A 24,623-nucleotide genomic window follows, 5' to 3' on the forward strand; every position below is an offset into this window, starting at 1 on the left:
TGAGCCCCCCCTGCAGCCAGAGTGAGTCTCTTGAAAGTTTCATGTTAATCTTCTGCCCAGAACCTTCTAGACTTTCTTTCTCACTTTGAGCAACAGTAAAAGGCATTTGAATAGTTCCTACCCTATCTGACTATCACATATTGTCTTACTTCATTTCTTGCCACTCTCCAGTTCTTGTTACTCCAGCCACACTGGTCCCCTTGCTGTGACGGGAACTTGCCAGGTCTGCCCTTGCCCTGGGACCTTGGTACTTGCTGTTCTCTCCATCTGGAGTATTCTTTCGCCGGATGTCCTCATGGGTCTTTTCCAGACATCCTTCCAGTCATTGCTCCAAAGCTACCTTTCTACTCTTCCTTATCTGTGCTGTAGTTTAAATATTTATGGTTTAAACTTATATTTAAAATCTATATGTATTTTTCAAAATCTACTTCTTTGTATAATATAAGGCCAGTGAACACAGGGCTTTCTTTTTCTCTGTCACTCTCCGCTTTTTTCCAGTCAGTGCATAGCTGTTGAAGGCATTAAAAAGTGTATTCTTCCTCAAATCCTTCTGATGTGCTAGTCAAGCATCATGCAGCTTTGCATCTCTGAATAACCTCTGGAAAATTTTTTCCATATATAATCCAAAATATTTTTATCTACACACTGATAAAATGGCTAGTATTTATTTTTTAAAGTAGACAATGCTGAATGCTGAGTAGGCTTTGGAGCAACTGGAACATTCATCTATTGCTGTTGGGATGAAAAATGGTTAGTCAGTTGAAAAGCAGTTTGGCATTATTTTTAATAAGTTAAATATTCACTTATCATAAATACATGCCTAACCTTTCTGGTACTAGGTATTTACTCAATAGAAATATAAATGTATGTCTCTACAAAGATGTGTACATGAATATTGTTAACAATTTTACTCACTTGAGCCCAAAACTGGAGACAACTCAAACATCCATCAGCTGGTCAAAAAAAAAAAAAAAAAAAAAACTGGGATATTTCCATAAGTAGCAAAATGCCATGATTAGGCTTTAAAAGGAATGGATTGCTGACATGTACTCTAACATGAATGAATTTCAGTCATTATTCTGAATGAAAGAAGCCAGACTCAGAAAGACCCACAGTGTGTGACTGCAGGTATCAGTGTCCTAGAACATGCAGACTAGTCTGTAGTGGCAGAAAACAGGTGATCAAGACCTCGGCTTGTAGGGAGGGATGGACTGCAAAAAGCATGGGATCTGAGAAGCAGTGGAAACACTCTGCATCTTCATTGTGGGTGTTCTACAGGTGGATAAATCTCTCAAAGCTCATTGAATTTATACTTTAAATAGATGAGTTTATTGTACATAAATTATACCTCAATGAGGATGATGTAAAATATTTTTAGCTGTATTATGTGTTTATTTTTAAGAATGACTTCACTTGTGACTGAGCTAGATGTAATTTTTTTTTTTTTAATAAGTTGCTTCTCTTACCATCTGCTTTAGGCATTTCTTTTTAAAACTGGTTCTGTGATGAAATCTTGTAGAGGATCAATATTCACATAAGATGGAATATTTTAAAATACCAAGCTAACTAGAAATTTTAATGTGTTAAATTTAACAATACAGAAAGGTAGGGAGTGTTACCCCAAACTTTACAGATAGTAAACCCATGGTTCAGGACACTAAGACATGATACATGGTTCATGATAGACTAAGCCCTAATGCAGGTCAGGTTTGAGCCTAAGGATATTTGACTCTAAGCTTCTCTGAGCTTAGATTTCTCTATCTCTCTAGGGTGTTCTGTCAACACACCTATCCCCCCATTAAACTGATACTTTAGTTTGGGAGTAATTAACTTCTTTAAAACATCTTTATATCTCAGGTGGAACTTTCAATATCTCAGATGGATTCAGGTTTTATATTGGGCCAGAAATCATTAGGCATTTTTGAAGTTTATCAGTATTACAACTCCTGTGGGTAAAAGTCTCATATGGCATGAAATTTAGGGGTATTTTTCTTTCATGAAGTTGCTTTGTAAACATTCTTACTGTGACAGCACCTTGTTATGATTTGTCAGTATTTCTTGATTTCTATGGTTTTATTACAGGGAGTTCATGTAGATGGTTATGAGATTAAAATGAATGTGTTTCTGCAAGTGATTTTTAAACCGTCCTTTGAGGATATGATTTACCATGTCTAGTGCAAGCATCTAAACGGGTTCTCACCCCACGGGTGATGCTTATGCTTATCTTCTCTGTTGTAGGTGGTTCGGTATTTGGCTGGTTGTGGATTGCAGAGTTGCCAGATGCTAGTGTCAAAGGGTTATCCAGACATTGGGTGGAATCCAGTTGAAGGAGAGAGATATCTTGACTTTCTCAGATTTGCTGTCTTCTGTAATGGTAGGGTGGATCTCGTAGGGTTTTTTTAAAACATTATTTAAAAAAAAAGGCGTAAAATAATGAGGCATCCCAGCCTTTTCATGAAGGAAGTAAATAGTAGTAAAGAAATTGACTATTTTGTAATCATTAAGTTTTTTCACAGTAATCATTTATTTTAAAATATTTATTTTGATACATGCTAGGCTTTCATTATTAAATTAAAATTTTTAGGCACTTAGATTCTTGCTCTTTATATCATTAGACTCTAATAATAGCTAGGATCTTCACTCTGTGTAACAAATTAACAAAATAAATAGTTTCTGTCTCCATCATGCTTTTCTTTACTTTGATATGTAAATTGAAAGAAAAGTGCTTTCCTGTGTCTTATGTACAGAACCCTAGTCATTTGGTTTGAACTTTGGCTCTGCTACTGCCTTATTTGATTTTAGTTATTTTTCTTCAGATGTAAATGAATTAGTATAACGTTGTTTCATCTGAACTTCCAAGTAGTCAATGCTTGTTTCTTCCTGTTTCCCCTTTGATCCTAGGGGAAAGCGTGGAGGAGAATGCAAATGTCGTGGTGAGATTGCTCATCCGGAGGCCTGAGTGTTTCGGTCCTGCCTTGAGGGGGGAAGGTGGGAATGGCCTGCTCGCAGCCATGGAAGAAGCCATAAAAATAGCCGAGGATCCCTCTCGAGATGGTCCCTCACCAACTATGGGATCCAGCAAAACCCCGTAGGTCAAATATACACACTCTTAAAATTCACCGATACTACTTGACTTTTAATTTTACAAAATAAATTTTTGTTCTCTTAATTGTAGTGTAATACGCCAGTACTCAGGATTTCTTCCCCTGAAAATCAAACGTGTTTTGGGAGAAAGGATGAAATTTGCTGCTGGAATAGGGTGAATGAACAAAGAGACATCAGGAATATTGTGTGGATTTAGTAAAAAGAAACTGAGATTGTAGAAGGAGATGTATTTTGTGAATTTTCCTAAGGCTCTATGGCATAGTGAGTTATTATAAAAGATGACAGATGAGCCTTTGAAGTTAGAGTTTACTGGGAGGATAGCTGGAATGAGTTTTCATGATAATTGTAAGTGAGAAAGAGGCCTTTAGCAAGAGGATGGGGACTTAAGTAAAATGGTATATTGGCAAAGTAAAGAAAAGGGGATGTTGTCATTTTGAGAAATAAAATGCTTTGTTTAGGACTTGGTGATGATAAAGGGAGGCAGTGACTGACTTACATTTCACCAGTGTATTTGTTGTTAACTCAGTTCCAGCAATAAGTTCACCCAGGCACATTGCCCCCTGCCCTTTTTTTGCCACATCACGTGACATTTGGGTTCTTAGTTCCCCAACTAGAGATGGAACCTGTCTCTCTTGCAGTTGAAGTGTGGAGTCTTCATGACTGGACCACCAGGGAAGTTCCAGCTTCCTATTCTTTTAATCTGTGGAGCTGAGTGTCCTGCTTGGGGGACATGTAACCACACTGCTAGTACTGTTGGTGTAGTATAACATAAGGCTTAGTGGAAAAAAACTTCCAAGCAGAGAAGTTGTCCTGCAAATCCTGGTTCTCCCACTTAGAGATCTGGGATAAATGTTCTATTTACTTTAAGGCAAGGGTTCCAGGACAGTAGCACTCCAAAAGCATGTTATATATTTATCAGTTAGTTGTTGACAAACTAGGGATCCCTTAGTTTTTCTAAGTAGTAGAATATACATCAAGAGCTTGCTGGTCAAGTATCACATGAGTGGTTGTGCACTTGAGAGCTTGGAAGACAGCCTTGCAGGCCAGGAACAATATTGTCAACAAGTCTTCCTGTCACTCTGCAAACAGTTAAGTCCAGCTGAGGCAGCTGTCTGCCAGGCCTCCAAAGGGAAGAATGAGGTGATCTTCCAGGGCCATCCAGATTTATCTCTCATCAATGAAATAATGAAATATTTATGTTTTTCATGTCATATTACTTGGGAGCGGGTGGTTGGGCACAGTAAACAGAAAGACAAGTAAGTGAAATCACGTTTATGAAGTACTCTGGGAAAATCACTGTTCTAGGAGTCTTGTAGGACAGATCTTTATCACCTTTTCTCTAATTGTGTATTGTATAGAAAATCAAATTTACCAATTCCATCCATCAATTTGCCAGTAGAAATAAGCAGACACCATCAAATTAACAAGTCTTTTTCCTTTCAAAGGATGTTTGGTATTAAATTTCCCACACATGTGTTCTTGGTGATAGAATCTCAAATCATATCTTTAATCCATTTTTTTCTCTTAGAAATGACAAGCTTATATTAAACACATATGTGAAAAGTGTCAGAGGCAGAACTAATTACCATGCTGGTACCTTTTCTTTGAGAAGTATGTAATAAATCTGAAATGTTCCTTTATTATCCTGTTTGCTTTTCTTTGTTTCTTTTGAAAAATCCATGAAAGTGATACAGAAGAGGAAGAGGATGATACCATCCACATGGGAAATGCCATCATGACCTTTTATGCAGCTTTGATTGACCTGTTAGGACGCTGTGCTCCTGAAATGCATGTAAGTGTCTTGGAGTCCAGGAGTAAAAATCCTGGCTTATCTCTCTCTGTTAAGAGATCCATCACTGACAAAGAGCACAAAACCAGTAATCTTCATGCTCCATTAAAAATAATAACTGCAGCATAATTGCTGAACAAGTGTGTGTTTAGTTGGAAATACCTTGGTTATAAAAATTAGTAATGAGATTTCAGTATGATTCATTAATAGAATAATCAGTTTCTAATGTATTTCTAAAACTCATATAAGACTTGCCACACTCTAAGAGGGAAAGAGCATATTTTTTCCTATATAATGTCCTTTCCTGTTTTAGTGTGTACCTAAAGCACCACTCCTCTCAAGAATTATTTCCTTGCTATACAGTATTTAGTCTTTTTGAAGGAGCTGCTATGAGCTGACCACTTTTTTAAGGGAATGTGTGAATAGGAGCAGGTTAGGGGAAAGGAAAGCTATTGATTAGTGTTTTCATAAACTTTCTGACCAAAATGTAGTTGAAGTTTGTGGAATGATTCTCTGTGATACATTCTGATATTTTATACTTTCTTCTGTTTTTCCCCATTGTATTAATTTAAAGAATGCTAGCCAGGGTCTGTGAAATCAGCTTCATTATCTGTTGATGGGTGGAAACAGCCAGAGTTTGTAGCAGATTTGGACCAGTGCCATGGAGGAAGGCAGACATACTTCTGACTGCTCTGAGCATGAAGCCAGAGTGCCTGTTCAGTCACCTTTCTCCCTACCCTTCAAATGTTTGGTTTCAGGGGCACTTTGTTTGTTTCTCTCTCACACCCATAGGTTAAAACTTTCTTGCTTTCTGGATGTAATCTTTTGTTGTGAATAGAGAGGAATCTCAGGGTTAAGAAATATTAGAATGTTAGAAAACCTGGAGTCTGATTTTTTGTACGAACTTGCCGCCAGTGAGTTTTTCATTATGGTAAATAGGACTTGCTTGTTAAAAAATTGTGTGTTGGGAGTGATTTCAGACAACAACCTTTATGCTGACAATATGTGTTCTTTCCCTATTAAAGTAGTTGATCAAAGGAATCACAAGAGAAATAATGCTAGTAAATAGAAGATTCTTATTCTACTATGTTAAAGGGAAAAAAACACTAAATGACTTAGAGCCCCTCCCATGGCTCAGACAGTAAAGTGTCTGTCTACAGTGTGGGAGACCTGGGTTTGATCCCTGGGTTGGAAGATCCCCTGGAGAAGGAAATGGCAATCCACTCCAGCACTATTGCCTGGAAAATCCCATGGACAGAGGAGCCTGGTAGGCTACAGTTCATGGGGTCGGACTTGATTGTTAAAAAATTGTGTGTTGGGAGTGATTTCAGACAAAATCCTTTATGCTGACAATATGTGTTCTTTCCCTATTAAAGTAGATGATCAAAGGAATCACAAGAGAAATAGTGCTAGTAAACAGAAGATTCTTATTCTACTATATTAAAGGGGAAAAAAACTGACTTAATAAGGGGCTAATCTTGGCATTTCTGAGATCTATTCATCTTCAGCAATTGAAAGGTCTCCTAGGTGTTAGAAATTGTGCTTGTGTTTCTAACCCTACAGTGAAGGAACAAATGACTCCCTGGCTCTGGAAGCGTCCAGTCTGTTTCCGAGACTGACTGCGACCTGTAACCATGACAGATCCACATTCTTCATAGGTATTTTATTAGCCAGTGAAGGTCTAACAGAGTGGTCCCCAACCATTATTGACCCCAGGGTCAGGTTTCGTGGAAGACAGTTTCTCCATGGACTGGGGAGAGAGAGCTGGTTTGGGAATGATTCAAGTTCCTTGCAGTTATTGTACACTTTATTATTATTACATTGTGATATATAAGGAAATAATTATACAGCTCACTATAATGCAGAATCAGTGGGAGGCTTGATCTTGTTCTGCAGCTAGACAGTCCCATCCTGGGATCGTGGGAGACAGTGACACCTAAAGTGAGTAATGAGGAGCAAGTGTAAATGCAGATGAAACTTTGCTGGCTTGCCCCTCCTCTCACCTCCAGCCATGCAGCTCAGTTCCTAAAGGACCAGAAGAAGATTGGAGACCCCAGGTCTAACAGACCTAGCATCCATGTTCATCATTTCCCCCCATTATAAACCCATTCCTGGGAGAAATCAGTGTAGATAGGTACAGATACAGTTACATTTTCATCACAAAACAAGCAAGAGACTAAAGAAGTCATAAATATTAGTATGTGTTCAGAACCTAGAGATAACAATTTTTCCCTTTGTGTGATTGCTCATTTTATGGATAGATATGTATGTGTAAAATTGAGGGGTAAGCATTCACAGACTTATCAGGCTTAAAATATTGGGTTGGCCAAAAAGTTCATTTGGGTTTTTCTGTAAGATGGTGTGGAAAAATCCAAGTGAACTTTTGGGCTAATCCAGTATTTTAATACCCTAAAGAGGATAAAAGCTATTGTTCTAATGGATGTACCTGTTGGCCTAGACTGCAATATATGACCCGTGTGTGCTGAAGTCAGTGAAACTGGTGTGGGCAAGTAAATATCTATCTGTAAGCCTGAAGTGGCAATTTCTGTGAGAGGGTCAACTTCATTATTTATTTTTAATTAAATTTTTAAAATTAAAGTATAATTACTTTACTATATTAGTTTCACATGTGCAACATAGTAATTCAAGATTGTTACAGGTTACACTCTAAAGTTATTAGAAAATACTGGCTATATTCTCTGTGCTATATAATATATCCTTGTATCTCATTTATTTTATATGTAACAATTTTATCTCTTAATTCCCTCATGCTCTCTTGCCCCTCCACCCTTCTCTCTTCCCATTGGTATACACTGGTTTTTTCTCTATAATTGTTGTCTCTTTCTGTTTCTGTTACATTTGTTCATTTGTGGTTTGTTTTTAGATTCCACATACAATGATAGCATACAGTATTTGTATTTCTCTGTCTGACTCATTTCACTAAGGATAATACACTCTAGAGTATCCAGGGTATATATATAATAATACAATAATATATCATGCTGCTGCTACAGCTGCTATATATCATATATATATATATATTTTATATATACACTACAGCTTTATCCATTCATCTGTGGATGGACACTTAGGTTGCTTCTGTATCTATGCAGTTATAAATAATGCTGCTGTAAACATTTGGGTACATATATCTTTTCAAATTAGTGTTTTTTTCTTTGGATATATACCCAGGAGTGAAACTGCTGGATCATAGAGTGGTTCTATTATGGAAGAGATCTAATTTTGTGTGTAATTAACAGAAAATTATTTCAGACTTAGATTCCCATTCTTTAACTTTTCCAGATAGAATTAGAACATTGATTTTACACAATATTCTTCATTCCTTTGTTTTTCTGCCTATAGTTGATTCATGCTGCCAAGGGAGAAGCCATCAGAATCAGGTCTATTTTGAGATCTCTGATTCCATTGGGAGATTTGGTGGGAGTAATCAGCATCGCTTTTCAGATGCCCACAATAGCCAAAGGTAAGGCAATCGTCCATTCTTTGTAATTCAGTAGGACATTGGATGATATGATGGTGGCTCAGATGATAAAGAATCTGTCTGCAGTGCAGGATACCTGGGTCCGATCCCTGGGTTGGGAAGATCCCTGGAGGAGAGCATGGCAACGCACTCCCATATTTTTCCCTGGAGAATCCCCATGGACAGAGGAGCCTGGAGGGCTACAGTCCATGGCATCAGGAAGAGTCGAACATGACTGACTGAGCACAGGACATTGGATGATGTGTTGTTTTCAATAATGTCATTAGTACTCACAGTTTCTTTCCTTGCAGCATAATACAATTACATAAGTTTCTTTTAAAAAATGAACCACAAAGTACATTATTCTATAAAATATTTTCTGTAGTCCTTGTTTTTAAACAGCTATGTTTCCAATGGGATTTTATTCTTTTTCATGTGACGTTGCAGTTTCCAGAGAAGAAGAAATAGACACCTCAACTGTCTGTCTAATCTCTCTCCTAGAGTTCTTTGGTCCTCCATTCTTTACTGTCTTTCTTGACAGCAATACTTTAATTCATTCTTTTTGATAGTTTTCATGGACATTTTCTTTCTGTTTTTTTTTAAAGATTTTTTTCCTTTGATGTGGACCATTTTTAAAGTCTTTATTAAACTTGTTACAATATTGCTTCTGTTGTTTATGTTTTGGATTTTTGGCCATGAGGCATACGGGACCTTAGCTCTCTGACCAGGGATCGAACCTGCACCCTCTGCATTGGAAGGTGAAGTCTTAACGAATGGACCACCAGGGAAGTCCCATTCATGGTCACTTTCTCATAATGCTTTTTTTTTTCCCCGTAAAATGATGGTCATAGCTTTTGACTTAGGGATTTAAAAATCCCCAGTGTGTTCAAAGAAGTAGTCTTTTTAAGACTAAGGAGAACATATTTTTAAAAGATTTTATTTTCCCTACTTTGACCCAACATTTATTATTTTTTTTACAACATGCCATTTTTGGTTTAGAAGCTGTCTATTATTAGTTTACGGTACTAATTCAAAAGCATACAAAATAAAATCAACAGACTCTGCATATAAATACCCAGAAGCTGTGGCTCCTCATGCCCTTGCCCGGGTCTAAGGAGAAGATCGGAGGGGGCAGTCCGGGAGGAATGGAGTGAGGGGGTCCCAGTCCTCTCTCACGCTGAGCCTCTGTCATGGCCCAGGCTACAGCACAAATGGCACATGGTCTGGGCCCAAGGCCTAATTCCCTTTTGGTATTATAATTCACACCGCCTCATATAAAAAGATACAAGTAGTTACTGAAGGCACCTAAAAGATATGTTAGATCCAAATTATACTTTATTTTCCCTTATTCCAATTGGAGTTTTGTTCAGTTTTAAAGACCCTATTGGATATTGTTACATATGTCATTTAAAAAAGTGTTTATTCATTTATTTGACTGGTCAAGTCTTAGTTGCAGGGTGCATGATCGTTGTTGCATCATGTGGGACCTTTCGTTGCGGTGCATGACTGTCTAGTTGTGGCACATGGGCTCAATAGTTGTGATGCGCAGGCTTAGCTGCTCCACTGCATGTGGGATCCTAGTTCCTGGACCAGGGATTGAACCCGCGTCCACTGTGTTGCAAGACAGATTCATAACTACTAGACCACCAGAGAAGTCCCATTTATATATTGCTTTTATAGCCAACCAGTCCATCCTAAAGGAAATCAGTCCTGAATATTCATTGGAAGGACTAATGCTGAAGATGAAACTCCAATACTTTGGCCTTCTGTTGGGAGGAACAGACTCATTGGAAAAGACCCTGATGCTGGGAGAGATTGAGGGCAGGAGGAGAAGGGGACAACAGAGGATGAGATGGTTGGATGGCATCACCGACTCAATGGACATGAGTTTGAGTAAACTCCATGATTTGGCAAAGGACAGGGAGGCCTGGCGTGCTGCAGTCCATGGGATCACAAAGAGTTGGACATGACTAAGTGACTGAACTGAACAGAACTGATGTACTTAGAAAATTTGATTAAATAGGAAGTACACGTGATGACCCTTTTCTTTCATGAATTATGCCCAGGGAAAATAGGCTGTTAATAACTCAAATCCAGAATGAGGGGACTGCTGTGTAATGGAAGATGCTTATCCTACATACCAGCTGTATTACTGTTAGGAAGTGAAGTTTCATGTGTGTTAACCTTACTCAATCACATCTCCAGGTGACAGAAAAGTCATCCTAACCGAATACTCATTCTAATTTTAAGGAAAGCTGGACCTTAAAAATTGGTCCCTAGCTTTCTGTCTTCTCCACTTTCAGTTCAGTCACTCAGCTGTGTCCTACTCTTTGAGACCCCACAGACTGCAGAACGCCAGGCTTCCCTGTCCATCACCAAATCCCGGAGTTTCTCAAACTCATGTACATTGAGTTGGTGATGCCATCCAACCATCTCATCCTCTGTCGTCCCCTTCTCCTCCTGCCCTCAATCTTTCCCAGCATCAGGGTCTTTTTAAATGAGTCAGTTCTTTTCATCAGGTGGCCAAAGTATTGGAGTTTCATCTTCAGCATCAGTCTTTCCAATGAATATTCAGAACTGATTTCCTTTAGGATGGACTGATTGGATCTCCTTGCAGTCGAAGAGACTCTCAAGAGTCTTCTCCAGCACCACAGTTCAAAAGCATCAAATCTTTGGCACTCAGCTTTCTTTATAGTCCAATTCTCACATCCATACATGACTACTGGAAAAACCAAAGCTTTAACTAGACAGACCTTTGTTGGTGAAGTAATGTCTGCTTTTTAATATGCTCTCTAGGTTGGTCATATTCCTCCCAAGGAGCAAGCATCTTTTAATTTCATGGCTGCAATCACTATCTGCAGTGATTTTAGAGCCCCCCAAAATAAAGTCTCTTACTGTTCCCATTGTTTCCCCATCTATTTGCCATGAAGTGAAAAGACCAGATGCCATGATCTTAGTTTTCTCAATGTTGAGTTTTAAGCCAACTTTTTTACTCTCCTCTATCACTTTCAACAAGAGGCTCTTTAGTTCTTCTTCGCCTTCTTACATAAGGGTGGTGTCATCTGAGTATCTGAGGTTATTGACATTTCTCCTGGCAATGCTGATTCTAGAGGAGCTTGGAGGGCTACAATCTATGGGATCATAAAGAGTTGATCGTGACTTAGCGACCAAATAACAACAAATGGAGAACGTAGAGAGAAACTTTTATGTCTTTGTTTTGCTGTGTTACGCCTTCAGTTCAGTTCAGTTCAGTCGCTCAGTCGTGTCCGACTCTTTGCGACCCCATGAATCACAGCACGCCAGGCCTCCTTGTCCATCACCAACTCCCGGAGTTCACTCAAATTCATGTTCATCAAGTCGGTGATGCCATCCAGCCATCTCATTCTCTGTCGTCCCCTTCTCCTCCTGCCCCCAATCCCTCCTAGCATCAGAGTCTTTTCCAGTGAGTCAACTTGATGCATGAGGTGGCCAAAGTATTGCAGTTTCAGCTTCAGCATCAGTCCTTCCAATGAACACCCAGGATTGATCTCCTTTAGAATGGACTGGTTGGACCTCCTTGCAGTCCAAGGGACTCTCAAGAGTCTTCTACAGCACCACCGTTCAAAAGCATCAATTCTTCAGCGATCAGCTTTCTTGACAGTCCAACTCTCACATCCATACATGACCACTGGAAAAACCATAGCCTTGACTAGACGAATGCCTTAAATCAATTTTAAAACTCAAACCATCAATATTCTTATGTGTCAATGGCAAATCAGTTGGTTCTTTAAACATCACCAGTTACCAGTGATAATTTCTGTTTTGTATTTAGTATATAAAGCTAAAACCTTTTTTATACATTGTTTACCTAAGTCTGAGGTTTTTTTACATTTTTATTTTATATTAGAGTATAATTGCTTTACAATGTTATGTTAGTTTCAAGAGTACAGAAAATTTATTCAGTTATACATCAGTTCAGTTCAGTTCAGTTCAGTCGCTCAGTCGTGTCCGACTCTCCGTGACCCCATGAATCACAGCACGCCAGGCCTCCCTGTCCATCACCAACTCCCGGAGTACACTCAAACTCATGTCCACAGAGTCAGTGATGCCATCCAGCCATCTCATTCTCCGTCGTCCCCTTCTCCTCCCGCCCCCAACCTTTCCCAGCATCAGAGTCTTTTCCAGTGAGTCAACTCGTCGCATGAGGTGGCCAAAGTATTGGAGTTTCAGCTTTAGCATCAGTCCCTCCAATGAACATCCAGGATTGATCTCCTTTAGAATGGACTGGTTGGATCTCCTTGCAGTATAAGGGACTCTCAAGAGTCTTCTCCAACACCACAGTTCAAAAGCATCGATTCTTCGGCGATCAGCTTTCTTCACAGTCCAACTCTCACATCCATACATGACCACGGGAAAAACCATAGCCTTGACTAGACGGACCTTGATTGGCAAAGTAATGTCTCTGCTTTTTAATATACTATCAAGGTTGGTCATAACTTTCCTTCCAAGGAGCAAGCGTCTTTTAATTTCATGGCTGCAATCAGCATCTGCAGTGATTTTGGAGCCCAAAAACACAAAGTCTGACACTGTTTCCACTGTTTTTCCATCTATTTCCCATGAAGTGATGGGACCAGATGCCATGATCTTTGTTATACATACACACACATATATTTATATATTCTTTTAGGGTTCTTTCCCCATTTAGGTTATTACAGAGTATTGAGTAGAGTTCCCTGTGCTATACAGTAGGTCCTTATTGATTATCTATTTTATATATAGTTGTTTGTTTAGTCACTAAGTCATGTCTGATTCTTTGTGACCCCTATGGACTGTAGCCTGCCAGGCTCCTCTATCCAAGGGATTCTCCAGGCAAGAATACTGGAACAGGTTACCGTTTCCTTCTCTAAGGGATCTTCCCAACCCAATGATCTAACTCGCATCTCCTGCATAGGAGGCCGATTCTTTATCACTGAATCATCAGGGAAGCCAGTATATACTAGTGTGTATATATTGATCCCAACCTGATAATTTATGCCTCCATTTCCCCACCTTTCCCCTATCTGGTCCCATCACTTCATGGGAAATAGATGGGGAAAGAGTGGAAACAGTGTCAGACTCTTTTTGGGCTCCAAAATCACTGCAGATGCTGATTGCAGCCATGAAATTAAAAGAGGCTTACTCCTTGGAAGGAAAGTTATGACCAACCTAGATAGCATATTAAAAAGCAGAGACATTGCTTTGCCAACCAAGGTCCATCTAGTCAAGGCTATGGTTTTTCCCGTGGTCAGGTATGGATGTGAGAGTTGGGCTGTGAAGAAAGCTGATTGCCGAAGAATTGATGCTTTTGAACTGTGGTGCTGGAGAAGACTCTTGAGAGTCCCTTATACTGCAAGGAGGTCCAACCAGTCCATTCTAAAGAAGATCAATCCTGGGTGTTCATTGGAAGGACTGATGCTGAAGCTGAAACTGCAGTACTTTGGCCACTTCTTGCGACGAGTTGACTCACTGGAAAAGAGTCTGGTGCTAGGAAGGATTGGGGGTGGGAGGAGACAGGGACGACAGAGAATGAGATGGCTGGATGGCATCACCGACTTGATGAACATGAGTTTGAATGAACTCCGAGAGTTGGTGATGGACAGGGAGGCCTGGCGTGCTGTGATTCATGGGGTCACAAAGAGTCGGACACGACTGAACGACTGAACTGAACTGATCCCTAAGTTTGTTTACTAAGTCTGTAAGTTGGTTTCTGTTTTGTAAATAAGTTAGTTTGTATCATTTTTTAGATTCCGCATGTGAGTGACATTTGTCTTTGACTTACTTTACTTAGTATGGTAGTCTCCAGGTCCATCCATGTTGTTCCAATGCATTATTTCATTCTTTTTGTGGCTAATATTCCATTGTTTGTATGTACTATATCCTCTTTATCTTTTCATTTGTCAGTGAACACTTAGGTTGCTTCCAGATCCTGGCTATCATAAATAGTGCTTCTCCAGACATTGAGGTGTGTTATATTTTTGAATTATGGTTTTGTCCAGTTATATGCCCAGGAGTGAGATTTCTGGATCATATGGTAGTTCTATTTTTAGTTATTTAAGAAACCTCTACACTGTTCTCCATAGTGGGTACTCCAATATACATTCTTACCAGTAATGTAGGAAAGTTCCCTTTTCTCCACACCTTGACTTTTTGATGGACCAGTTTTTAGCAATCTTAAAAATTTTTATTATACTTATCCTAGCCCAAAATGATACTGAAAGAAGGAGGATTTTAGAAAACGTAAAGGTCAGGTATCTAATCTCAAAAATAGATGTTCTTTTCCTGCAGCTCTTGGTCGGAGCAGATTTCCACAGATTGTCTGAGCCAGTAATTTCAGGTGGATGAATAATGAAGGGACCACAGAATAAAGCCAGTGCAGCTGGCATTTCTTTTTTTAAAATTTTTTTATTTTACAATATTATATTGGTTGGTTTTGCCATCCATTGACATGAATCCGCCCCGGGTGCACGTGAGTTCTCCCTCCCGAACCACCCTCCCACCTCCCTCCTCCCCTTATCCTCCCTCTGGGTCATCCCCGCATACCAGCCCCGAGCATCCTGTAACATGCATCAACCCAGAACTGGCGATTCGTTTCACATATGATAATACACATGTTTCAATGCCATTCTCCCAAACCGTCCCACCCTCACCCTCTCCCACAGAGTCCCAAAGACTGTTCTATGCATCTGTGTCTCTTTTGCTGTCTCCTATACAGGATTATCATTTGCATCTTTCTAAATTCCATATATATGCGTTAGAATATTGTATTGGTGTTTTTCTTTCTGGCTTTCTTCACTCTGTATAATAGGCTCTCATTTCATCCACCTCATTAGAACTGATTGAAATGCATTCATAATGGAGTATTACTCAGCCAGCTGGCATTTCTTACTCCAGTTCAGTCTCATTAGAGCTTGCTGATTTAATGTAGGGATTAAATTACCTGGGATGGATTTTAAGTGAAATTTTACTTATGTTAAATCTAAAGTTTGCAATTCCCTAATTCTTCATTTCAGTGATCCCGTGTATGAATCTATGGAGTTATACTAAGGAATTCATTGCACTGTATAGGCATCAAGTGTTGACTGTCGATAGAGAAAATAATATGGCTCTCAAATATGTTTTACATGTTATTAAATGTTGTTATGATTAATGAACGTATTTCATTTGAAAGTCAAACCGGTTCATAGAGTTTTATTCATTATTTTATAATTATTTAAGTCATTTATATGTAAATAATGTAAATGTACCATGATTATCACATAGAGTACATGAATCTTACTATTGTTTTAAAGGGGCTCTCATTTTGAAAAGACTGCAAACCTTGCTTTACATATTAGCTTTTAGGATGTTTACCCCTAGTTTTATAATTTGGATTATGGACGCCATTTTGTTTCCTTCTCAGATTCTGGCATAATACTCTGTCCTAATCACATGTACAATATAAATGGATGCTAAAATGGCATTTAAGTGGCCTTGGATTTACAGTGCACTGCCATATTTGCTCAGCCGATTCCCAGCCCTTACTTGAATGTATTAGAAGAAAAGCATTCAACTGATAACTTTATTTACAACATGAGCAGGCTGGAAAGTAGCCATGTGTAATCAATCTTCATGGATGGCATGGCCATTAACAACAGTGTATCACCTTCTCTCTTTTAGATGGGAATGTGGTGGAGCCTGACATGTCTGCAGGGTTTTGTCCAGATCACAAGGCAGCCATGGTTTTGTTCCTTGACAGGGTCTATGGAATTGAGGTTCAAGATTTCCTCCTCCATCTTCTCGAGGTTGGCTTTCTGCCAGATCTCCGGGCTGCTGCTTCCTTAGACACGGTAATGATTTGAAAAAATGACTTCTGCAACTTTTAACTCTTCCGTCTCTGCTCTCTGATATTCCTTCACAGATAGATTCATTCATTGCCCCCACATGTTTATCGAGTGCCAATTTTTTAGGGTAGCAGAGAGTAAACAGAAAATAAGATAGACTGTATCCTTAAGGAATTTACTGATAGTGGAGAAAATGGACAACCCGAAGGGTACAGTAAGAATTCTGATCAGTGCAGTGGAAGACAGTAAGAAGTTTATATAGCCCTAATTGGGGAGGTCACAGTGGTTCCTGTTCAACGTCTAAGTCGACAAAAATAATTGTGCGTCTCAGGAAAAGCAATTAAAGTATTATAAAGGTCTAGTAAACATTGTTGAGCCTTTCCAACTACAGTATCACCCTGGTGTATTCATTTTTTAATGTACATATAGATTAAAATCTGTTTTGTGAGATCAGTAGCCCATGTCAAGAACCTGCCACCATCAGTGTAAATGTTCTACTATTTGAAACATTTTTAAAATAAGCTGGAATGCTAAATGTTATTCTAGTAGTTGTAATAATAACTTGTTTTATTCTCAATTATATGTCTTGTTGATATCAGAGGAAATCAGATCTTGAGTTGGCAGTAGCTCCCACATGAAAACTGTGAGAGGAGAATCAGAAAAATGAAACTGAATTCTTTTTTCTTTTTTTGGTTATGTTCATGTGAATTTCTGAACCTAAGTAGTATAGATAATAAAACAGTAAGACAATCAACCTTTGACTGTTGATTCTGATTGACATGAGTATAAATACGATGAGTATATATATGACATGAGTATATAGTGTTTGAAATTATAAACTCCTTTCTTTTGCCTCTCCTAGTAAAGGGATACTCTCCCATTCTTTGATATCATTAGCATCTTCATCTTTCATCCATCCTACCCTTGACATTTTATTATAGAACATGAACTTCTGTGGCTTTTTGAAGAGATAGATATTATTTCATTCATTTTTATTTATTGATGAGCAATTGAAAATCTGTTGTTTTTAGTGGTTAAAAAAAAGCATATGTCTCTTTTGCTGTCTCGTATACAGGGTTATCGTTATCATATTTCTAAATTCTATATATAGGCATTAGTATACTGTATTGGTGTTTTTCTTTCAGGTTCGATGCATGATACAGGATACTTGGGGCTGGTGTACTGGGATGAACCAGAGGGATGGAATGGGGAAGGAGGTGGGTGGGGGGTTCAAGATGGGGAACGCATGTACACCTGGGGCAGATTCATGTCAATGTATGGCAAAACCAATACAATATTGTAAAGTAAAAAAAAAAAAAAAAAAGCATATGAACCACAGTTAAAGATGTAACAGAGGAATCCATTTCCAAATTACATACTTTTGTCAGTTTCTGGATAGTGAAGTAGCATGTCAACGTGTGTGATCCCTTTGAAAATTGTCTCCTGACCAACACCAATGACAGCCTCCTCTCCGATTCCCTTCCAGGCTGCTTTGAGTGCTACAGACATGGCCCTGGCCCTCAATCGGTACCTGTGCACAGCCGTGTTGCCCTTGTTAACAAGGTGCGCTCCTCTGTTTGCTGGCACTGAGCACCATGCTTCTCTCATTGACTCATTACTGCACACTGTGTACAGGCTTTCTAAGGGCTGCTCACTCACCAAAGCGCAACGGGATTCCATAGAAGTGTGTTTACTCTCTATTTGTGGGTAAGTGGACAGTGAAATCTATTTCATGTTTCTTTAAGTGAGAGTTTACTCTGTGGTCCTTGACAAATTGTTATGAATGTTAGCAACAATTTCCGGACCAAAAAATTATTTCATGTTAGTCATTGTCATGTACCGAGTTATGAGTCTTACAGAGCACTCTTGCTCCTGATCAAATTCAGGAGTGTTCCTCCAAGACTCTATAGGTATCTAGCCATTGAATATGGTTTTGGACCGATGATGCTGTTCTGGATATTGGCAGGTGAGGTTGTGTGGGGAATCCCTGGGTGTGTTAGTGTAGGATTAACCTTTCAACTGTATGTAATGGTTTTAACTGCTCTTCTAGACTAGAAAAGAAAAAAATGAGACTTACTAAAGGTAAAAAAAAAATATCTAGTAATATAGTAATAATAGTAAAGTATGACCTATGTTTGACAGTGATGAAAATCAAGGGTCTTACTATGAAAACCAGAAACATGTATCTTCTTTTGAAGTTCTGACAAGTGCAAGTGACAATTTCTCAGACCTCTAACTAGGTTAATGGTTTCTTTTCAATGGACAGGAGCTCTTGGAAGTGAAAACTTGCAGTCTGTCCAGAACATTGGTGAAGGAAGGGTTTTCACTTACAATGGAATGAGTGTATGGGTGTAGGAGTCAGATGGGACTGAGAGAGGTTAGAGATTAGTTCATAATCTTAGGTCCCCAACCCTACAATTCTGTGAAATGGAATCAAAACCTGTCTCACTGATTTTTTCAAAATATTAAATGAGGTGAAACACTTGGGATTATCAGAATAATAAATGATCACAGGGTGTTAGTTTTCTTTCCCTTCCTCCTCTGGTGAAATTTCTTACTCTTTTTCTCTTCCTCTTGCTCCTACATTCCCTCCTCTTTCTGCTTCTATCTAGTCACTGAGACCCTTCCCACCCATTGAAAAGAGAGAATCAGTTCAGTTCAGTCACTCAGTCTTGTCCGACTCTTTGCGACCCCATGAATCACAGCACGCCAGGCCTCCCTGTCCATCACCAACTCCTGGAGTTCACTCAAACTCGTGTCCATAGAGTCTGTGATGCCATCCAGCCATCTCATCCTCTGTTGTCCCCTTCTCCTCCTGCCCCCAATCCCTCCCATAGCATTTACTAAATTAATAGGAACAGTGGGCTCTGTGGTTATGACTGGTTAGAAGAGAAGGGGCTGAAGAGGAACATCTGCTGTAGCAAATGAAGGTTGATTTTCAGATGAGGGAGCTAGAGATGAGTTTGAAATATAACCTTTTATGAAATTACGTAACTCTCAGTTAATCTTTGAATTAGGAACACCTAAAATTAACATCATCTGAAGAGAAGTGTAGGTATAGGTTCTTGGGGTATATAACCTGGTTTAATGAATTATCTACTTAGTTTAAACATTATTAGATATTCATTATGAAAATTAACTTTGTTCCACCAGCCAATTGAGACCGTCTATGATGCAACACTTACTCAGAAGATTAGTATTTGATGTCCCATTATTAAATGAACATGCAAAGATGCCTCTTAAGGTAAGTACAGGAAATGTTTGTAGTTATTTGATTACTGGGTACTCTGACTTTGTTTCCTATTACAATATGTACATTTCTTAAATTCATCATGTTTAATATTGGATGCTGGAAAATTTCTTCCAGTTATTGAAATGGACATATAAGTTGTATTTGTGTGTACATCAGCCTAAATAAACAAGTAATAAAAGGCCAGAGAAATCCTAAGATTGATTTACTGTATGTCAGTGGAAATAGAAAGCAGTGGAAAGAAAACAGGCCACAAGAAAAACATGAGCCAATATATTCTTAGATACCATGGAAAACATGGTAATAGGCCCGGCCTAAAGTATTAACAACGTCAAGGCATTAAGAATAGACTTTAAAAACAACATTTTCTAAGTCTGTAATCAAATGACAGTTTCCAAATATCATCTCATAAGGTTCAAAATAATCCTTATATATATGTAGTTACGGTTTACCATAGAGTATAGAAAATTCCCTGACATATTTGCTTCCCAGCTTTATTATTCTGTACAGGAAATGTCTCATTCTGTCTTACTGACTTGGAAGATTTTATTGTTGTTGAATATCCCAGTCCAGACTGAGGATTAAGATGTTAGGTGTATACTAATAAATGATCTAGTGGCATGGTCTGTGAATGGAGGTCATTGTCCTGTAATGGACTTTTTATAGGTTGACGACTCTGCTCTGCCACCTGGTAAGCACTGTATTTTTTTCTCATGGCCACACAGTAAAAGTGTTATACAAAGAGGTTTTGAGATAAAAATAAGCTGCTATTTTTTGAGCTGCCATTACACTAAACACACCTAGGTATTTATCAAAAGCAGTCTTTCTCTGCTTAATTTATTTTGGTTTAATAAACCTAGGGAAATTAATGAATTTCGTAAATTCTGTCCTTGCTGAAAATCCCATTTTTACCTGGGATCGTGTTTGTCACATAGAATTTTCTTGATGCAAATGAGCTAGAAGATACCTGAAAAAAGATACAGGATCACTTTATGTGATAAAACTCTTTTGCGTTATAGATAGTTCTATGTTATTCCAAGCAAATTAGATCTTAGTATTTCATCATTTGAGATTCCTAAATTATGTGTTTGTGTGTTTTCTAACTGAGAAGGATACTAAGTGAGAAAAAATATGTCCTCAGTAAGATACGTAGTTAGTTTTAATAAGAGTAACTCTTATCAGTTTATTTTCCTTGTAGATATAGGTAAGAGTCCAAAATGTATAGTTGCTTTTTAAAGATCATTTTATGAATTTAGCAATCAATTTTGACTATTTCTTAGTGTATTAATCATGAATGCATTATCCAAAGAGTTACTAAATAATGGAATCATGAAGTGTAATGATTAAGGATAGGCATCAGTTCAGTTCAGTCCAGTCACTCAGTCGTGTCCGACTCTTTGCGACCCCATGAGTCACAGCATGCCAGGCCTCCCTGTCCATCACCAACTCCTGGAGTTCACTCAAACTCATGTCCATCAAGTCGGTGATGCCATCTAGCCATTTCATTCTCTGTCGTCCCCTTCTCCTCCTGCCCCCAATCCCTCCCAGCATCAGAGTCTTTTCCAGTGAGTCAACTCATCGCATGAGGTGGCCAAGTATTGTTCAGTTTTAGCATCAGTCCTTCTAATGAACACCCAGGACTGATCTCCTTTAGAATGGACTGGTTGGATCTCCTTGCAGTCCATAGAGGAAGCAAAGATATCCAGAGGTACTGTCCCCTGAGAATGCACATTTTAGGTGCTGTATCCTCTGCTGCTAAGTCACTTCAGTCGTGTCCGACTCTGTGTGACCCCATAAATGGAAGCCCACCAGGCTCCCCTGTCCCTGGGATTCTCCAGGCAAGAACACTGGAGTGGGTTGCCATTTCCTTCTCCAATGTGTGAAAGTGAAAAGTGAAAGTGAAGTCGCTCAGTCATGTCTGACTTGTAGCGACCCCATGGACTGCAGCCTACCAGGCTCCTCCATCTGTGGGATTTTCTAGGCAAGAGTACTGGAGTGGCTTGCCATTGCCTTCTCCGGCTGTATCCTCTGGGTCACCCTGATATCAATCATTTTGTTAAATGCATGGATTCCAGGAGATAGCACCTAAAGTAGATCTCAGTACACAGATAGCTAAACAACCTCCTAAAGAATTCTTTTCGAGATAATTTGTGAAATTGGGTGTTTGGTCTTTATCTTGTTATCAGTGTTAAATCTTAAAGAGATATCCTATATAAGGTAATAGTATTTTCCAAAAGAAATCATATGGAATTGAGTAGTTTCCTTTCACTTGGCCTTGTTACATGGAATTAGAATGCCATTGGGAGGAAATGGAAAAAAAAAAAAAACCTTGAAGAATCTTTAGTTCAGTGCTCTTATAATTGTTTTCCTACTAGCTGCTGACAAATCATTATGAAAGATGCTGGAAATATTACTGCCTGCCTGGAGGGTGGGGCAACTTTGGAGCTGCCTCAGAAGAAGAACTTCATTTATCAAGAAAGCTGTTCTGGGGCATCTTTGATGCCCTGTCTCAAAAGGTAATTTAATCTTTTGTGGATTTATTTGTATGGTAAAATAATTGAAAAACCATAGGTTCTTGATAAGAAAATGTTCCTAGTAGAATAGTGAAATGCTACCTTTACTTATCAAGACTTGACATAGTTTTTTTTCCTCTTTATAACAAATGTTGAGAATGCAATTTATATTGACTTTTCATAATCATGGTGGTAACATGTTTCTTGTAATTGCAACACTTTTTGACTTGAAAATGGCTGAGCATTTTAGCAAATTATTCACATGGATTGATCAGTTTCTGGTGTATTTGGACTTATTTGGACTCAAACCCTCCCTCATCAGTCCCCTCCCCAATCTTATAAAGCCTGAAGAAATCTTGTCAAATGTAAAAATGTTAAATATTAAAGCTCATAAAATTATAATATTCCAGTAGCTTTATTGACTGTTCACACTTTGCTGCTATGGTGATTTAAGTGTCTGCATTCACTCTTGCTTTATGTGCGTGACATCCTCTAATAGTTGCCATGTTTGCAGTGAATGGTTTTGTACACTTTTCAGGAAACTGAAGCATAGTATTTCAGTGAAACTCGGAACATGCTTGCTATGCTTATGCTTAAATAATTAATCAAAATCAGTTTGAATTCCCAGACAGACATTATCAGATGACTGGAATAGTATAACAGAAGTTTGCTACATAATAAAGGAAGTTTATCTGTGATAACATGTGGTAGCTACATCTGAATGCTTTTTCTTGTTGAATTGTGTTTGGGAAACTGAGAGTCCTTTTAAAACAATATGTAGAACGTGTTTTTAGAAGAATTTGCAACTTGAAAAGTTAGCACTAAAAGTGAGATAACTTTAAAATAACTATTATTTTTGATTTTTTAAAAAATCTGTAAATACAGTTTAACTATGTAACTAATATACTTTTCCCTGGAAGTTTTGGTTTTGTGTTTTTCCTGCAAAAGTTCTTTCCCTGTTCAGAATTTTTTTTAATACCTTGAAATGCAAGGTATAAAATTAAAATTTCTTATTCTCTGGTTGTTATCCTTTAGGTATTTTTCATATGTAGTCTTTGTAGTGTGGTATAGCAGTAATCTGTAACTAGCTGTAATCAACTATAGCTAAACATGTTTATGTTGTAAAAGCATATTGTACACTTTGAATATTCAAGTTCACCTCACTTCACATATTGGAAAACAAACTTTTAGAGAAACAAAGATTTTTATTTTTTTTATGCTACAACTTCAGTAAAAAGCTTCAGTTTCTCTTATGTTTGGTGGGGTTTAAGGCCATATTTTTCATTTTCTAGAAAAAGAATCTTTGGGGGAACTGAGTTAGCTGAAGGTAATTCAGATTTTCTCCTACAACATCCTATCAGTTGCAGTGCTCATGTTGACAACTTTTGCTAAATTATAATGGGATATTTATTTTTTTTTGGTCCTCCATTTCTTCCCAGAAATATGAACAAGAACTTTTCAAACTGGCACTGCCTTGCCTGAGTGCAGTTGCGGGAGCTTTGCCTCCAGACTACATGGAGTCAAATTATGTCAGTATGATGGAAAAACAGTCATCAATGGATTCTGAAGGGAACTTTAATCCACAACCTGTTGATACCTCAAAGTATGGACTCTTTCTATTGCAGCAGATTTTTATTGTAAATGATGTGTGAAGTCTGAAATTGAATAAGGTACTAAAGTGAACTTTCTCTCATCCATGCCCCCTTTGAATTGGTATCCTTTTAATAGGGGTCCCTTTACTTGATTAAATGATAGTAGCAATAATAATGGTTCCATGAATACCAGAAATAGAAAAGATGTACCTCCTAAGAGATATACTCTTAACATCACGAGGATTCTCTGTATGTAACCACATGGTTATATCTGTAATCGTGAGAATCAAGAAAGCATATCAGTTATCTTTTTAGTTGAAGTTCTACCCTAAATGTTAGATTAGTAATTGCAGTCAACCTCTGTGTAGAGTCTTTGACTGGGATGCTTCCAGCAAGCAGTGCAACGCTATTTCTATGAGCAATGGGGCATCCCTTCATCATCCCTATATCTCAGCCAGGCCTGGGGTTAGCAGTCAGTGTTCAACCTCACAAAGCACAGCATGAGAGTGAAGGGAATATCAAATGAGAAGATCTCTGGAAAATTTAGTGTGCAGTGAGTGTGCAGTGTGACAATCTCAACTACAGATACAATGTTACCTAACATTATGAAAGTTCTTCCATGGACCTGGTTGCTAAATTGTCCTGCAGATCAGATATTTGGGTATGTTAGGTGTTTGGGGGTCTCAGCACTTTTGTTTTTGTTACCATCTTTAAGTAGAATCATGGTTTTCTACTTGCAAAGAGGCTGCTCTTCATGTCACATTGTCTTATCCATTCTGTAGTCACTCAGCAAGATCAGTATTAGCAAGGCAGTCACTTGGTAGTTATCATCCACAGCATCTGAATTCGCTTGGGTGTTCAACTTTCAGGCCTCTTTGGTCCCCCCAGCTGGTTTAGCTTCTATAACCAGATCAAAATTTTGACCCAAGTGGTATGCCGTTAGTTTGATAATGCCTTAAATTTGCATGTTTGGTATTTGATGACAGTCCTGTGAGAAAAGACTCTGCCCCTCAGTATTTGGCTTATGTGATTGATTGATCCTTTGTATCTCTTCT

The 24,623-nt window shown here is 38.5% G+C and overlaps 1 protein-coding gene across 1 annotated transcript in view; it reads left to right on the forward strand.

Annotated features, from left to right (window-relative positions):
• RYR2 (ryanodine receptor 2) overlaps positions 1–24,623 on the forward strand; it is a 537,004-nt gene that overhangs the window by 283,938 nt on the left and 228,443 nt on the right. The window contains exons 43-51 of the mRNA XM_088842508.1: positions 2,239–2,374; positions 2,902–3,088; positions 4,792–4,897; positions 8,258–8,378; positions 16,050–16,219; positions 17,700–17,920; positions 19,367–19,457; positions 21,839–21,979; positions 23,416–23,579. Coding sequence (XP_088698634.1) covers positions 2,239–2,374; positions 2,902–3,088; positions 4,792–4,897; positions 8,258–8,378; positions 16,050–16,219; positions 17,700–17,920; positions 19,367–19,457; positions 21,839–21,979; positions 23,416–23,579 — 1,337 coding nt within the window. The remainder of the gene's footprint in view (positions 1–2,238; positions 2,375–2,901; positions 3,089–4,791; positions 4,898–8,257; positions 8,379–16,049; positions 16,220–17,699; positions 17,921–19,366; positions 19,458–21,838; positions 21,980–23,415; positions 23,580–24,623) is intronic.

The sequence above is a fragment of the Moschus berezovskii genome, chromosome 12 (assembly GCF_049115385.1).
Source record: "Moschus berezovskii isolate FMDL1 chromosome 12, NW_MosBer_1.0, whole genome shotgun sequence".
Taxonomy (NCBI): Eukaryota; Metazoa; Chordata; class Mammalia; order Artiodactyla; family Moschidae; genus Moschus; species Moschus berezovskii.